The following is an 18389-nucleotide window of genomic DNA, read 5'->3' as shown; positions in this document are numbered from 1 at the left end:
CGCAGCACCGTGTATACATGACCCTAACACGAGCGTTGCGCGGGGGTAAACCCCCGACATCGCGGTACATTCTTCGTGTACACGCATCGAGCAGGTTCATAATCACCTGGCCGCGCACATACATATCGAGCGACGCGAGTTAGGCCGTTTCTCTCTGGTTTATAACCAGTTTCGTGTAACCACCAGGGGCGGTGTAAGCGTGGTTGGTGCGCCTGGCTGCGGTAGACTGTCCGACGGTGGATCCACGGTGCTTTCACGCTTTGGCGAGGTACCCGAGTCGTTCTTAGAGGCTGGAATATATTATGTACACTGTATATCGTCGGCACAATGCCTTCTGTGCCCGGGTATAATGCACGTACGGCGATACAATCGGAAAGCCTCGGCGCGCTACATTCAGTGTCATACGTACAGTATATCGTTGATATAACGCGATCCTCCTCGGTGGGTCGGTGCACGCTCGGCTAGCGTGAGCGGGTGAGCACCAACGAGCGAGCGTCGGTGTTTTTTCGCGAACGCCGAATAACGAGCCGGTCGTGTATTTTAGAAGCGTCGGCTTCACACCACCGGCGAGTTGGTACGCAACGCAACACCTTTGCTCTCGGTGGATTCTCCGGGGCCGCACGAAGCGACCGTTGATCTATACAACTGGCTATTTCGAGAGGCTACATTTTCCCGCAAAATGTGCGCAACGTGTGTCTAGTAATGCCCGCGAGGGGACCGTTAAATATTCTGAAATAGAACGAATCGGTGGAATAATGCAGTCGGTGTCCGTTCTTCGAGGGAACGTTCTCGTTTCAGAGCGGTTAACGATATATCGGTGCTTTGTATGTCGATAGGGGGATGGTTGATTTTTGTTGGTCGAGGGTGAAGATTCGGTCGAGGGTTGACGGGTTACCCTGTCAGAAGTCGATCGGATTCATTACCATATTCGATACGTTACCGTTCATTGTTACATCTCGAGGAATACACTTGAGAATTTCATTGGTACGTTTATGGCTGATGCATTAGGAGAGGTTATTTTTGAGGATCGAATATTGGCTTCTGTTCGTAGAGGTTTAAAATAATATTTACACTTACGAACGTTGCAATAATATAATTTATTTAACATACTAATAATAGTGACATTATTATTCATGCCATTTATGCTACTGAAGAATTTGTCTAAATTATATAACAGGTTTGATGCTTCCCATTAAATGTTTCATTACAAGTAAATTCATTAAACTTTACACACGTGCACGCATATTTGTAATAATATATTTTTAACGGGTAATAAACCGAGTAAGATGTCAAAAGATCAAACGAGGGCCATAACACTCTCAGCAACAATTTTATTATCAAATTCCCAGTACCTGTTGATCAGCCCTCGTGCAAAACGCTTTCAACGCTGGTCGCGTGCACGTTCGGCTCGTTCAGCGACGTGTACCGCGGATGGATAATTTCTATCGGTCTTACAGCGGCTCGCGTAATCGTTATTGGATCATAAACGTGCACCGGCGAAAGGAATATGCATGGCGTTCCTGGACTGTTCGGTTAAACTTTACCAGTGTACTCTACTAATCACTTTGATGAAAGGTTGTCGTGCAAATGTAAGTCTGCGAATATGTCGCTCTAGCTGACGGACATTGAAAATTGCACGTTGGTGGACACGTTCCAGCATTCGAAGGAACTGTTAATCTGAATTTTATTTGACGTTTCTGGGATACCGTGACTGGACGTGAACAATAATGCTTAGACAGGGAAGAAACGAGGGTAATAAATTAGCAAACGATGTATTTAAGTGTCTCTACTTCGAATACTTTCCGTAAGGTGCACTTTAACCTTTTAGACTCTAGTGGTTTTATAGTAGAAACACCGTTTTATGATTTTTTTCTTCAAATTTGACCTTCCAGGAGATACACCTTGGCATTTTACGAGAGTGAATGTAGAAGGTTTCCTAATGATAGTAATGTTTAGACGTGTACACTAAAATGTATCTTGAAAGGCAGTGATACACTGAAAGAAAATGTAGAAAAATATCGATTCCTTGCCGGAACAACTCGTGCCACAAGTGGATTCATGAGCCCTTTGTTAGACCCCACACGGAAATTACATGCTCCAGCTGTAATCATTAATGCTGGGAATGGAGGAGGAGAGAAAAGGCAAGAGTTCGCGAGTTTCGATTGGTACCTATTTGTTAAACCCATCGGTCTGTGTTAACAGAACCTTTCTGAGAAGAGGACACTTGGATGTTGAATGCATTCCTATTTGCAGGAATCTCGTATTAGCGAATAACTTTCGGGGGCGTCGCCACAACACAGAGCGTTCCTAAACTGTTTGACGAAAGTTTCCTAGGGTTCTCTACTAATTGATGGGTCCGGTCCGGAAGCCACTTATCTCCATATTACTATGACAATCGGTTAAGTGCGTAAGAATACCTCATTAAATCTTGTAATACACAAAATCAGTCTAAAAATATATAGTATAGTTAGTAAGTTATGCATTGACAATAAAAGGTCATCCAGAAGAGGCTCCAAGATTTGTTTTTTTTAATAACAAAATATGCCTGTCAGGGTAGTCATGGTGGACACTTTAATGAGATCATCTTTCATGTTTGATTGTAATCATGAGTAGGTACTTTTATTTTAAATAAAGGAATTGGAAATATATTCCATACCATTTCTGGTTCATTAAACAACAGAATCGTGTCAATAATAAAAGAAGGCGTCATTTTCAAAATTTTAAAAGAGATCAATTTACTTCCACGAACCAAGTTGATCGCGATTTAGTCGTCGACTAATTTCTTTGCAAATTGTCGTCACCTATTGATGATTGAGTCATCCTGATTTCTCTTCAATCTCGTCCCCTTGTGTATTTCCAACTAATTAAATAATAAATCCTAGTGATCCTTAACTGGCAAAAATCAACAATTTTTATCATCAAACATACTCCAACAACGTCACACCTAGTAACATACATCCTGCCCTTCCAATATATATGAAGCTATCAATGATTAGGTGTCGAACCAGCGGAAATTTCATTTAAACGACCCCGTAGCGTTAACCAAAATTTACGTTCGAGCTGTCCCAACCCTGCTCCCAACGGCGTGGCGCATTAGATCTCCTTGAAGCTTCAGCCTCGAATAATTTATAGACCGCGCGCTGGAACATAGTCCTCGGGAGCCGCCATTGGCTCCGCGAGCGGGCCACGAAACGTATTGTTCCAGGATCGTGTTGTCGGCCGTGTACGTACATTTATTTAAATATATCGGTTACGTCGCGTACGAGGACCTTACAGAAACGTGCCAACGTAGAACGTCACAGGAAGCAGGTCGTTAATCTGCGGCTACGATCTCATTTCCACTAATTGGCTGATAGGGACGCCCGATACGGACGATACCGGGGTACGTACGCGGACACACGTGCAACCACAAAGACCCACGTCGGGGGAAAGGCTGCGGAATAAAAAAAAAAAAGAAAGCAAGACCGCACTTACGTACGCGCGCGTGCTGCACGAGATTTTCAGGGGGCTAAAGAGCTCGTTCATTCGTTGATTCTGTGGGTGGCAAGAGATTCATCGGTTTTGGGAGCATGGTAATCGATTTGAGAGATGACAGGACCTGAAAAGGTAAAAAGTGACTGATTCAGGGGATTTTTCTATGATGAAATTGGAGTAAAGTAGGTTTATGGTTTCTAGTGGATGGTTGAGGGAGATGTTGGCGTGGGATTAGGTGTTTCGTCGGTAATATTGAGTATGCTGTCACTAAAACAGAGGATATTGTCGATAAAAGAGAGAAGATTGTTGTTAAAACAGTGTACATTACTGTTAAACCAAACCTAGCTGTTGGTAAAGTAGATAACACTGTTGATAAGTCAAAGCGTCCTGTTTTAACGACAGTGGAGTCTGTTTTACCCATAAAATATCTTCTCGTTTACCTGTACCTGCCTCATTTAAGTTCCAAAAACCCAGCTGTACCCTTCGAACTCTCTTTACTTCTACGAAAAGTGTCTCCTAAATAAATTAAAGATACATGTTGCGAATACATATAAAAATATATGAGCCTTCTATTTATCACAACAATCACTCTCTTTACTCTTACTCATTTCAACAAATATTTATTACTGCGCGTGCGTAGCCATACACGGTAATACGTGCAATAGTCATAAAGACAGGGGAGAGGCTGATTAAAAAAAAGAAAAAAAAAAAAATGCGAGAGTGCACTCGCGTACGCGCGTGCTGCACGAGATTTTCAGAGGGTTAAAGAGCCCTCTTCTCGAGCTCGTCTCCCGACGTGCTCGGCCCTTGATCGTCGACTTCTTCAGCCCTCGCTATGCCTATCGCCCCGTTTCCTTTTTTCTCCCCTCTTGCCTTCGTACGACGACGCCTTCCGTCCGTGAATTTCTGCGTTTTCCCCTCTCGCGATGTTGCTCAAGCATGGAGCAACGACATACGAGAGAATTACACGCGGAGGAAATACGCGGGGGGAACGATACGTTGAGAGGGCAAGGGAGAACGATGGAGGGAGTGGTTAACATGGAGTTAATCCAAACAATAGGTGTGTGTAATCCAGCCCAGGATACATAGATGTACAAATACACGTTCATCTTCGAAGGGGAGGAGTGGAACTAAAGTTTCACGTACTCGCATTGGAAATATTTAATAATAATTTGAAATGTTTTAAACAATTTGTTGTTTCATTTTGGTATATTTTCTGTAAATTCATAACATAACTATGACTTTTTCTGTTAATTTCTAAAGCTGAAAGGTTGGTGAATTATTTTGAAATTGTTTTAGATTTTTCACGAATGCTTATAGGCTACTCGTTATGCATCTGTGTTTATTTTGAACTCTTTCGATTTGAGAGTTATACCAATATCGATGTAATTTTGAAAAACACAATTATTCTAAATGATCATAAAATGAAATGATATATTCTACGCCATAATATTTCAAGTACTATTATTTAAAAAGTGATCACAGCTATGAAAATAATTATGAAATAAAATTACGTTAGTGCAGACTTTTGCTCAACCCCCGTTTCTGTTTCATATTATTCGTTCTGCTATTTCGTGTGTCGATTAAAACGAATCTGGACTTTCTAAACGGAGTGTCTTTCATCCAGAAAATCGCATTTACGTGACAACTGTATGCATCGTCAGCGGTGAAAGGTTACGCGGATACGCGTTGGCACGCCAAGGTTTAAGCTTTCAGCTAACCACCCGCGATTTCGCTTTTACGACTAGCATCGTCGTCGATAAGAGCCATGATAAAACAGCGGACCTCCCGTTGTACTCTCATATTTCGTTCCTCGGACTATTTAGATCCAAACCTTCTCGGTATTCTTTTGGGATTGGTCCCTCGACGTGCACGGACTGACGCGACGAGTTCAAACTCTTACGCGCGTCCACTTTTCTTCCATTATCTTCATTTCCCTGACGCTGGTCCCTCCCTTCCGCGGTTGCCAAGATACTCGCGTCTCTGGGGTGTTTTTTATTACCTTTTAAGCGCGTCGTTCTCCTTTCCACCGACGCTCATAAGGGGATGGTCTCATTGGCGAGCTGTACGAGGAAAAGGAAAGGTGTTCTTTGGGAATTTCTTGCGAGGGAGGCACGCACGTGAATAATTTCAGATTTCTGTGTGTTATTGTGGAGCACATTTCCTGTATGAACATATTACGGATCTTGAAACGTGTATCCAATCATGAGTTATGGATTAAACAACATCGTACTGATCTCCAAAAAAGAAACCATTTAATATAAAGGATTGCCAAATCTTGAAGACTGTCAACATTCATATTTTCCAATATAAAAAATGTTGTAATAAAAAATGAATGCTCTACAACCCCATACTAAATTCTAACATTATTCGTCCTTATTCTTCTCTCGCAGAAAATTCTCAAAGACCCCAACATCTTCTACCACTTGTCACTGAGAATACTCCTTTAAATCCCAACGATCCTCCTAGACTCGTGCTGTAAAAGCCCACGGAAAGACAGACGAAGAAACTTAGGGAGGAAAGTGAAAAGGGGGTAGCCACGGGGCTGGAGATGGAACTTAGGGTGACTCTCTGGGCTCCCCGTAACGAGACCGTCCTTAAAGGATAATAAGCTCGCGCGACGTTAATAGCTCCCGCATACGGACTCTGGTGAAGGGAGACGTGTCTAGAGAGAAGTGGATTTTGAATGTCCCTCTAGTGGATTTTGAAGAACGTCGCTAGGAACGGTAGTGAGGTCTGAAGGGGATTTGCCGTTTAAATACTGGCCCGAGGTCGAGTGGCAACGCATAGTCTGAAAAGGGCTGGCTGGCTAAAATTGGTAGCTGGAGCGTTCGAATGCCCATTATTAGTCTAATCGACGTTCACTTGGGGTGTGTAGTAGCCAAGTCGAAATACTTTGCTTTCATCATCTTCAAATTCTTGCGACTCGTTGGAATGATGTGTTCTGGAATTTGATTTGTGAGGGTTGGAGAAATTATAGTCGTATTGTGGATCAAGTGGACCAGTTGGTAGATGAATGAAAGGAATTGAAGTGCACGTAGGAGAATATTTAATGGACAGTTTCGTCAATATCTTTGGATAGTGTGCAATTGGTTTGACGAATCTTTCATTTAAGTGGTCATAATGATAAATTTTCAAACATTAAAGGGAATCTTCAGGACCTGCAATGTTGTTCTGAACGAATAAAAATTGTGTTAGATACATCAGTACTTGGGAAAAAATGTCTCTATTAATCTGTAATATAAAGATACTTGAATCTGGACGAAGTTTTCATTGTACAAATTTAGAGACACGTCATATATTTATTGCGAATTCCATCAGTTCATCTTATTTAATCATTACAGAGTTGCATCACACGATACAAAAACTCAAGGCCTACAAGAAAAGTACTTTAACTAACAAGTCTACCAGTCGTTCGCAATGCCATCCCTTCCTTCCTTCCTTCTATCGCCATAATAGTATTCATAAATTACGCACGACCAGCGATCCTTAAAAAACGTCGATCTAGAACATACACTTTCCTAATCAAGACGAAGTATCCCAACAAAAAATTGCTCGCGCCGGGTCCATATACGACACACGTAGCAGAAGAAGGGTTAATTTACCGCGACTTCTGTTCCATTCGCGATCTCGTCGAACGCCGCACATTCCTTGGACAACGCGGAAGAACGCGCGTCTCGCATTTTTTTCTCACAGCCGGGCTCCGCGGTAGCCTGATTTCTCGACGCGCTGATCGAGCAGCGTTCTCGTTCACATGCTGCCGGTTTTCTCCGTCTTTTTGTTCGCCGGTTGCGAAAGGTTAATCGCGACCGTCTCGCGGGCGACTGTTAATCACACCGTGGCTAATCGACCCGCAAGGATGTCTGCCTGTGTCGTTAGAAACGGCTGCTGTTGCAATTCGTCGTCTAAGGAGAGCCGTGGGGACACGTTGATTCTTGGAAAGTCGGAGGATATCCTGTGGCCATTCTGGACAGGATTTTTTAGAGGGGATGTGGACTTGACGATTGATCGGCGAGTTTGACGTGATTGACGATTTGTTTAGAGTTTAATTGAGAGTGATAGTCGCGCGGTAGCATAGTGCTATCATCTAATACGTTGATTTCCACGCCATTCGTATACGATTAATAGGATTTTTCACTTGGGAATTAAATTAAATTTAGTCTGGGGGTTAGGTGTTGGAGAAACTAAGTCTGGAGAGGATTGCGAGTTTGGAGACGTTACAAAAATAAGTGTTATCTTTTTTATTAAATTATTATTATTATTCATCTTCGTTACGCACATATAAATTGTGATTATGTATGTGGCCTGTACTGAATTGGTTTCTGAAGTAAGCAGGAATTTGACTCGTCCTTCATTGATCGTTCTACGAGCAGTGATGGAGACTAACCTAGCGACGTGTACATTAATGCTGATCGGTATCAATTCCCAAGTTGTCGGTAAGTGAGTTATCGTCGGTCTGATAAGATCGATTTGCGCTGTTCCACGCTTCGCGGTACTTGCTGTTCGTTTCTGCGACCAACCTGTTGACGAGCAAGACGAGACAGGCTCTACAAGTCTCTGCTCACATTTTGTAGATCTCTAGTAGTTTTAAATTTCTTGCTCAGGATTTCAAAATAAGTAGACAAAAATTTTGCAAGTTCTTTAATAATACAAGCAAGTCTTCTGTATTGTTAAAAAACCAAAGAAACTTATACCTACATTCAGTCCCATAAGTATTCGTACCTTCTATGGCTGTTGAAGAAAGTCTAAATTAAATGATAAGTTTAATCTTTCCAAATAAATGTTTCATTATAAAAAATTTACTCACAAGCGAAAAAAACTTACACTTACGTATTATCAATTACATTTACATCAAGAGTTTATTTAAAAAATATTGGCTCGTATCTTCGATAGGCTTCAAAGAATTTGATGGATGGAATTTCGAAGAATAGCATCCGAAGCCAAAAGAAGAACGAGTCTGTTAGTTTTGGCTGCTTCACAAACTCGTCGAGTTTCATCAACATCAACGTCAACGTTGACGTTTCCCGTCAGTGTTCTGATCTACTCGTTCGCTACAATTTCCCGGGATTGTTCGCAATCTTAGACGCGAAACCGCCTTGGCGTGTAAGAATCTTCCATTTCGAGGCTAGGCGAGGAGGGAAAGTTGTTCAAAGAGCACGGGACAATTTCCGTGACCCGGGACACTTACGTACAATTCTAATCTGCAGCTGAAGCAAATTGGTTTACTGAAAAATCTAATTACGTCCGTCTACGGGTGTCCTTTGCCGTGATGTAATCGAGTTACTCCGCTAACACGAATCTTAACAAACACGTTCCAGAAACCTTTGCCGCGAGCCCTCGTGCCACGGAATTTTCACCGATTCGCGTTCCCCGGATAGAAAATTTGCAAACGCAAACCTTGGACGCGTTGGCGTGTTACTAGGGTCAGGGAATTTGAGTTTTCCCCTAACAGAAGGAAAATCCGCTGGAATCGCTTCGATCGAACTAAACTCCCACTTGAAACGGAACTTTAACCGCATCGAGCAATCTAAATCTAAACTTTGGCTGGGAACTTCCGAGGGAATTAGTTTCATCAAATTTGACTCGTGGTCTCTTATCGAATCAATGGAGCTTCCAAATAGATAGTTTGTTGGATTTCCGATGTCCTCTTAGGGGGTTTAGTGCAGAGGTTTGGATTTAGATCTGAAGGATCTAAAGGAGATTGATCCAAATTCGAACTTTGACTGAAACTTCAATCAAATTAGATTCTTCAGATTTGACACCTCGTAACATTTGAGTCAGTGATAAATTTATTTATCTGTAATAACCTCCAGATTTAACTGATTGACTAAATACTGAATTTACAATAATAAATCTAAAATTTCCTAATTTCTCTAACGACTATCTTTTCTAATTCAATAAAATAGTTCTTATAGTGTACCAGTCTTCTCATAAGTAACATTAAACCTGATTCTTTCGTAATTAGGCTAATCTTTGATACTAAAGAACATCCAAAAAGGAACCAAAACGCTCCACGTAATAAAGTTCACTATTCACTCCGATTTCCATTATTGCTTTTCACAATCGAAATACAAAATGAAGAGGTTACGTCACCAAGAGCATTCATTTTTAAAACAGGTCTCTTTATTACCCCACTTGCCCATTGGGCGCAATCAGAAAGATAATTCGCCATAAAGGGAAATAAACAGGACAGACGAGTGGGATAATTCATTCAATCACCGACGCGTGCAATTTACGCTTAGCGCGAATTAATCACTTCTAAATGGCTCGTTAGTTATGCAGAAACTGATCGATGCTCGAAAGTATCGTCAAGTGTGCGTCGGAAGCTCGATGTTACCGGAAAACGCTCCGCTTTCCCTTTCCACGAGGCGTTAATTCGACGTGAAATTATGCGCCTCGTTTCAATCGTAAATCAATTTTAATCGCGATGAATAAAGTTTATATTACTCGGTGGAAACACCCGTTTAATTGCTTTAATTGCTAGCTGTCCAACTTATTACGAGTTCAGTTGTTTTCTTTGCCGAAGGGGCGTGCGGCCGCAGCGAGGCGCGATGATTACATTCGAAAAATAACTATCAATTTACTCTGGGGTTGTTGTTGCGCCGTCCTAACCGTCGCCATGAATCTCCATTAGTTCCAAATACTGGCTGTTAATTAATAGTTTCGCCGTACAAAGTGTACCGCGTCGAGACACCGATCAACGCGAAGTTTTCCCCTCTTACAAACAGCGAAACTATTAGTCACACGTAACGTGGCCGCGGTGATAATTATGACAAATGCCGGTACGAGTGTAACTGTAAAGCGTATTTAGAAGAAAAGGTTTCGCGGCAACAAGACGACCGCGATCGCTAATGCCGACCGCGAAGTACGAGCATCGATCTTTCCCATCGCTCCAAGTGACTCAAAGATGATGGATCACCCCCGTGGCCGGCAAGAGGACCGCGACCTTAGTTGATTCTATGCACTCGTTCGACTATGAAAATGCCACTTTTGTGGGAGGGAATATTCGTTTGCAGACGTGTTTACATCTCAAGCATCTCTCATTTAGATTTATTAGTTCCAGTAAGTGTTTCGTAACAGCAGTGCCATTCTCATTGTAATCTGTCTTTACATTTCTCTGTAATTCTTTATGTTTTATTACATTTCTTTATATTTTTCTGATATTTCTTTATAATTCTTTATAGTAGATTATATTTGATCGTATCTTTCTAGAATTATTTATATTTCATTCGAACTGTTCCAATTTCTAATATATTCGAAGCTGTCCTAGGATCACCCACCAAAAATGTCTAAAAACTTTTAAACTAACCCGCTAGAATTCTGGTTGAAATTTTCGATCACGTAAACAAACGAAAGAACTTGGATACGTTCTCGCAGAGCGGTAGATCCAGCTAAGTGTTAAACTTGTTTCGAGGCGAGGTGTCGCGTCGCTGTCGATAGTCCCGTGACGCGAGGCATCTCGTGCCGGACGGTTGCGTTTCAATTTGCCGATTTCCAAAGCTCCCTGGATCGAGCCGGTTGATCTCTGGAAAATTGGATACGTGATGGGACTTCCTGGGATTCACCGAGAAGTTTACGAGCGATCCTTGAATCTTTACTGCTGGCTACGAGGAGTTCGCCCTGCAGCCTGAACGCCATTCTTCTTCTTTCTTAGGTAGAATAGACGAGAATGGTCGAGGGAGTGTAATCAGTCGGGCAGCATTCCTCGATCTCTCGTACGGAAGAGATTACCGTTGGCGCTTGTGCGAGAAACGCTTCGGCGGATGGTGGGAAATAATGATCGCTGAAGCTCTGTTATTTATTCAGAGACTGTTGCGCGAACACTGACATCGCCAGTTAATATTGCGTAGGAAATATTAATATCGATAGATTGAACAAAAATATTTTATTCGCTGCGATGGAATCGATAGGAGGGGGATCGTGCATGAATTTGTAGAATAAATCATTTGGGTGCGAGAATTAATACAATTAAATAAAAACCTTTATAGAAGTAGCAATATATTATGTGACTTTTACTGTATCAATTGTGCGGTTAATAATCATATGCAAGTAGATGAATTCAAACATTTATACGAGTAGGAATTTATTATGCGAGTCCTACTGCATAAAAAGTGCAGTTAATCGTATGCAAGTATTTAAACAGATAACTTCAAACGTTTATACAAGAATAAAATTATTATTTGACTTTTACTGTGGAATACTGTAGATCAGGGTTTGTCAGGGAAGATTACTCTCTTCTCAAAGGATAAATCTGGCACGTAGTTTATTATTATAACCCACGCGAGGCTAGAATGATATTTAATTGAGTTTCACGTCGAAATCGCGAAATTGCTGTTTCAATATGCAAACAGTAGTATTTGCGTGATGTAATCATAATTAATTTCGATATTTTGCGATACAAATCCGTACTAAATGTCATTTACGAAGACGAGATATTTATGTAAAATCTCATTATATGCTTCATTAGACTTGCATGTAATGTTTAAAGGCAACAATTTGTAACTAATCATACTATTTGACAACTAGTTTTATTTGCCTTATAAACATAGCGAAGAAGTTTAGGGAGATTAATAAAATTTAGATTTAATATCCAAACGTTCGACCAAGTACCGTCTCATTTTCCTAGTCAGACTAGACAGTAGAATGAGACAGTGCCTGGCCAGACAAGTAGAATATTTGCTATTCAGCCATGATCCTCGTATAACAGCTAGTCCTGGGAGCAGTTAAAAGCATGTAAAATGGCATATACAAGTAATGGTCGTGATTTTTTTTGTGTCCTTGTCTAACCACACATAAGTATATACTATTCCTTGGTCTGACCACGTACGATTCTGTACTACTAATATGTAACTCATGAAGCGCTGTGCTATTTTTAAAATATGAATACACTATTTGATTCTAATCGTATTTTTTATTTTTGTTGCAGGTACGTACACGCCAATCTGTATAATATCAATCATTTTTGCTGTCTAACATCGGGTAAGTCCTATCATTATTGTAAACAGAAAGCGACGGTTACTTAGCAACGTGCAAAATTAGGGAACGAGGGAGAAAGTAATAGTGTTAAGATTGGTTGTCTTCTTTATTGTCCAAATCTTGATAGTTGCAGGCCTTTTTGATCGTTTTCGCTTTAATAATTGAAGTTGCTATGCATATGCGAGACTCGTATTCTTTCACGAAAAGAAAAATTGAAAGAAAGGAAACATTATTTAATACACAAATACACACACCCCAACGACATATGGACAGACGTAACTGACTTGCGACCTCTCTGTGCATAAAACACCCTGAATAAGCCCACAGATATGTTATATAATTGTGTACAACAAATAATCCTCCCTAAGGAAACCCAAGATTTCGCAAAAGTCAGCAAAGACAAATCCTGACGAGTCACTTCGTATCTTCCTACAAAGGTTAACGAGCTCATCGTGACCCAAGACTAACCTCGAAAATATGTTTCGCTAACGAATGGAAATCCAGAATGGCAATTATCCCAGCGCTCCTCTTCCATCGACGTAGCAAAGCGACGAAGAGACCCAACAAGCCGCGAGGAAGCGGAAGAAAACAAATTTCCGTCAAATACGAATCCACAAACGGTCTTTCGGCCCCCTTATTCTCCCATCGGAATTGTTCGTTAGCTGCAATTTTGCGCAATTCCGAAGACGCGTCCTCGCAAAGACAAAGGAGACACTCGGGCAACGTATTTACGCCCAGAAAGCATATTGTTCAATCCGCGACCGAATTTCGCTCCGACGTCCTCTCGAATCGTCGCTCAATCGGTCTTTTCACCATGGAAACGCTGGGTGTGCAATTTCAAACTAATCCCGTCGCATTTTCGAAACGCTCATTCCGTCTAATCAGATTAGCTCGGTTTACGGGGGGCCTCGGTGCGCGACGTTCTCTTTCGGTAGCGTTTCACCGAGTTAGATGGACTGGTTACACGTCGAATACGCGAGAGTGAAGTTGAACGATTGTTATTAATTGCCTGTCGTCGTCTACCTGTTTCTTCTTACAATTAACGCTCGGAGGACTCTCTGCGACCGCGAATTTGGGTGTAAGCGGGTCAGACGAGGCGGAACGTCCTTAATGACCGAGCACTCGCGTTCGCTTGGGTTAGGTTGGGTCATAGGTGGACAGGATAGCCTCCTAGAAATCTAAATGATGATGAATTTATCGTGTCACGTGGTGGAGCAGTGATAGTAACGTTCATTAACGCGTTAGGGGGGCGATTAGAAACTTTTTCATTGATGTGTTGGTTCTTCTTCGATTTTAGTTTGGAAGTGTATGCTTTAAAGTGGTACTTTTTTTATTATACATAGTTTCTTACAGCCACGTCTGGGAGTTTGATAACCCTTGAATGATTAACCCTTTTGCTTGGTGGTGGTTCAGGAGAAAATGTGTCAGAACTGTTAAGACTAAACAAAGTAAAGATATTTGAAGCCATAGTAAAATTTCTGAATGATATTAACACAAATATTTAAATTTAACCATTTTTAATATCTATCATATATTGTTTTAACAATTTATGTTAAAATCATTTCACGTTACCCATAAGAAGTTCGTCAAATACGTTTTTAAAATCATCTGGAGTTGCTAGTTAGCCCCATTGAAAATGTGACGAAGCAAAAAGGTTAAACGTGTCCCCATCGAGTGTCGAATAATTTGGGAAAGTATCAACGCGCCGGAATCTCTGGACGCACGTATTCGGGTCATCCGGTTGGCCGTTTTCTCGCTTCGACTAGACCCCGAAGCCGAAGCACCCGAAGGGTTCTGGGAGGTGTATCAGCGGTATCTTTCGCTTCCTGTGCACTCCTCCTCTGCCCCTCTTGCCCCGTTCGCTTCCTATCTCCGCTCCGTTCCTCTCCCTTTACTCACGGGTGTTCGCCGTTTCCCCGTCTCGTTCTATCGTTCCACGTGAGATTTATTCGCGACCCTGCCGAGCGGATATCTACGAGCAAAGGAAGTCCTTTATTTCTGCGGCACGACGAGTCGTGCGCACGTGAATGCGGCTTTAACGTCCCTGCGGGACGCGTTCGTGTTCCCAGGGAACACCGTCGCCCTACGACCGTTTCGGTTTTCTTTCATTCGTCGCTGGCCCTCCTCGATTTTCCTATCCCCGTGAATTAAATATGCTCGTTTTAATTGATACTCCCTCCCTCCACCGTCTTTCCCATCGCGCGAGATACTCGGAAAATTTCGCTTAATAGGGTCGTAATTAAAGCCTCCCCCGACTCTCCGAATTCTGTTTTTGAATTCAACGCGGTTCCCTCTGGCGCGCGTGCAATAAATGCTCGAACGGGATTGCTCGGGCGAGAATTCGCAGAATGAATTTCTGTGGCGATGGTATGCGAGGTCCGTGGAGGTGGGGGCAAAATACTCGTCTGGGGCAAAAATTTTGATCGAGGAATTAAAGGTACACGAGTTTTGGTTTTTATTTGTTGGGTATTGTCATTTAAATTGCGAGGGGGATTGTTTTAGGTCGAGCAAATTGAGGTTTAAGTAATTGTTCTGTTGCCAAATAGTGTGTGGTAGTTTTATCTACCTTTATTATTGGGGAATATGAATATATATATATGTGCTCGATTTATTGCGAGTATGTTAAATAACTAAATAGTGTGAGACATAGATGAAATATTGACAGATGATGTTTTAGTTTGGGTATGCAACATTTTAAACATTCAGGTTAGAATTTTCGACTATACCCATATACTTTATAAATATGTAAAAGTATTTAAAAGTTCATTATAGAATATTGAACATTTATTTTATGCTATTATTAATGAATACTTAATTGAATATTTTCTAAATAATATGACTATAAGATTTCTCATATATCCAATGGATTGTATTTTCTAAATTAATTTTAGGATATAGAGTCTTATCACTTTCGTCTCGATAGTAGCACGAATAATGCAGCCTACTTTTGTGTAACGCTCTATATTGTTATTGGTCTCAAACATTTCGTTTGACAACGTTTACAACATTTTAATTACGACCATATTGTACTATTATTTATAAAGAATTAATTGAACATTTTCTAGATACTATGATTATCATAGTAATTCGCACATAATCAATGCATTGTATCATTTAAATTAATTATTGGATATTCTTATCACTTTCTTCTCGATAGTACCACGAACAATGCAGCCTACTTTTGTGTAACGATGCAAATTGTCACTGGTCTTGAGCATTTCGTTTGTCAACATTTTCGGACACGCTCTGCAATTCATTCGCCATTGTGCCTGAGCGGGATTGCTACGAATGAAGGAAACGCTTTATTCCTCTGGCACGAGGAGACGTGAAGAGCACGCATGAATGCGAATTTACCTTCCCCTCGCGCTCGTTTGTATCCGTGTACAATGGCGCCTCGGAAGCGTTCTCTTGCGCCTTTAATTACGACTTTGGGGATGATACTCGTCTTCCGTTTTCGGAGCGTCACTTCCCGTCTACTTTAATCCGTTGTAAACTTTTGGACAGCTACTAATTTCATAGTTAATACCGACTTTTCATACTCGCTGGAGCAAAAGGGTGCGCCCGTGTACTGGCTTCTATGGAAAGAGTGCTTTGCATTTAGGAGTGTCTCCTTCGTGACAAAAGGAAAGGAAAAATTGTGTTAAGAAGCGAAATAAAAATTGTCTGTTTGTATAACTGAAACGAGTCAGGCTTTTTTTAGAGTGCATTTTTTAACCCTTACTGCTCCGATGGCGTAATATACAGGTCTATTGTTTCATTACACTGAAAATATATCAAGAAATTTTCACCAAGTAATATATATTTATTTTGTTTTATATTCGTTCTATACGCGAAATAAAACAAAATAATTTTATAAAATTAGGTAGATGATGAAGTCTATTCAAATGTAATGAATTAGAAAAAATTAGAATATTAAAATCAAGAAGACGTTTTCGTTTCCCGGAGCCAACGGAGCACAGGTTACACTATTGAATTTATTATTGCGCGCTGGTACACACGCACACACGGATCGAAATTAATTTTCAGTTTCAGCGTTATCCCGCTGAATTGTTCTTTCTAGCGCGCAGAATGTTGTTACACGCGAAAATGCATATAACAGGTTCGGAACGTGCATGCACAAAACGCGTAATTTATTCAGCGACATTTTGCATTCAGCGTGGAAATAAAACCGTTTTTACTACCGTTACAATAAATTATTTCAAAATGCAATTATCTTATTGGCTTAGGAAGCCCATCCTTTGACATTTGAAATAACAATTCCTGCGAAGGATACAAATTACTACCAGTCCTTTCCTTTTTAATATTCTGTTATTCCTTTCTTAATTCTTGCAAGGATTTGTGGTTCATCTCGGTGGTAAAAGAACTGAAAATTATTTTATGCTTGTAGTCAAATTTGATTTTGCAACCAGAAAGTTTAGGACGCAAATGTAAATACGATAATAAATACTCTTCTGTAAAATCTTTGCAGCTTTTTCTGCAGTTACTTCTTTTTCTCGTTCGACTCGAAAGGAAACAAAAGAAGCGCAGTAATTTCAGAAAAGGAGTTCGCCTAGTTAGACGAAGGGAGACACGTGTATATTTCAGCCGGTGGCAGTAGCGTATCCTGCGGAATTAATGAACTAACTAGCGAGCACAATGGACGGCAGAATGCAGAGTATTTGCTCGCTTATGATGCTAATGTCGCCTCTTTACTTTGCATGACAATTACCTTGCCTAACTCCAACCCCCCCCCCCCCCCCCCCATGGGGGTGCTGTACTGTTCGTTCCGTATCTCGGCCTGCCTACGCCACTATCTTGGCTACCATTTCTCGTCTCGACCCTCGGGCTTCCTCGGTGCATTAAGTTTTACAGTATGTGCGCCACGAGCGAACCTTTTCTTCTTTTAATTGTTCCTGTCGTCTCGATATTGTTCCCAGCGAGAAGCATTATCGGAAAATTCTACGATTGTCCTATTTTTCATATATCGATAGAAAATGGAAGAAGAAGTTAGTTGATCGTGAATAAAACAACAAAATTTTATTCAGGAAATATATTCGATTATTCAGTTGAATGTAGGATAATAAAATTTGACCAAAGAAACTAGTTAATTGTTTCAATAATAATCTTTAAAATTCAAGTATTCAATGGAATAAACGTAGAGAGTAAATCACTGTATGCTGGTTTTATTCGTTACATATTACTCTAATCAAATTTTCTTTATCTTTGCTCTGTGTTATACAGTAGTAAGAAATTTTTGTTCGAATTCACGTCATCGTTATAACATTATTAAAAGATATTATTTTTCTTTGACAATATACTATCTCAAATCTAGAATAATTGACGCCAATAAAGCGAGTATTTTGTTATACAGAATATTCTAAATATTAACTAAAAATATTTTACTAGTCAATACAGTCTAAGAAACAATTGAAGATATTTTATTGTCCATATAGTGTAACTGTATATCCATTAGTGAAAGGAAAATCCAACTCCAAATTGGGAATAGTTAGATGTGATAGCTCAGCGTCCACACCGCGTTGCATAAATTTGTTTGTGGTCAGAATTAACTGGTCCATTTGAAACATTGACGCAAGGGTGGAATTATTCGTCGCTGTTTTCGATAGATATCCCGTGCTGACATTTATACTATTCAAATTCATTTGAATCTATAAACGCAGAGTTTGGCGTGTTCCATCGGCAGGGGAGCAGCACTGCAAACTTAGCATTCCGGTTTTTTAACGATCAGAATTAATTGCAGACGAAGTCCAAACCTAATGAGAGATGAATATGGATGAGATTGATTCTTAAATCTGTTATTCATTTCCGTTTTAATTCATTTGATTTTAAATCGTCAGAGATCACTGAAAATTTCGAATTTATATCGTAAGGGCATTTTTTAATTAATTGGAAGTTTAAAGACGGTTATTATGGATGAGGCTGTAATTCGTTTCCGTTTTAAT

The 18389-nt window shown here is 40.6% G+C and overlaps 2 protein-coding genes and 1 long non-coding RNA gene across 4 annotated transcripts in view; all 3 read left to right on the top strand.

Moving 5' to 3' along the window:
• The window catches only part of LOC128890144 (dentin sialophosphoprotein-like), a 94161-nt gene extending 80222 nt beyond the window's left edge, over positions 1-13939 (top strand). The window contains exon 10 of the mRNA XM_054148379.1: positions 12401-13939. Coding sequence (XP_054004354.1) covers positions 12401-12424 — 24 coding nt within the window. The 3' untranslated portion in view covers positions 12425-13939. The remainder of the gene's footprint in view (positions 1-12400) is intronic.
• The window catches only part of LOC128890146 (FH1/FH2 domain-containing protein 3), a 256606-nt gene that overhangs the window by 36395 nt on the left and 201822 nt on the right, over positions 1-18389 (top strand). The gene's annotated exons all lie outside the window — the stretch shown is intronic.
• On the top strand, positions 751-5701 carry LOC128890192 (uncharacterized). The gene is made up of 4 exons (XR_008460576.1): positions 751-824; positions 1458-1804; positions 1893-2165; positions 2254-5701. It is a non-coding gene; the product is annotated as an uncharacterized LOC128890192 (long non-coding RNA).

This window comes from Hylaeus anthracinus, unplaced genomic scaffold (assembly GCF_026225885.1).
Source record: "Hylaeus anthracinus isolate JK02 unplaced genomic scaffold, UHH_iyHylAnth1.0_haploid 12000, whole genome shotgun sequence".
In the NCBI taxonomy this organism is placed as follows: Eukaryota; Metazoa; Arthropoda; class Insecta; order Hymenoptera; family Colletidae; genus Hylaeus; species Hylaeus anthracinus.
This window is presented reverse-complemented; position numbering and strand designations above follow the sequence as displayed.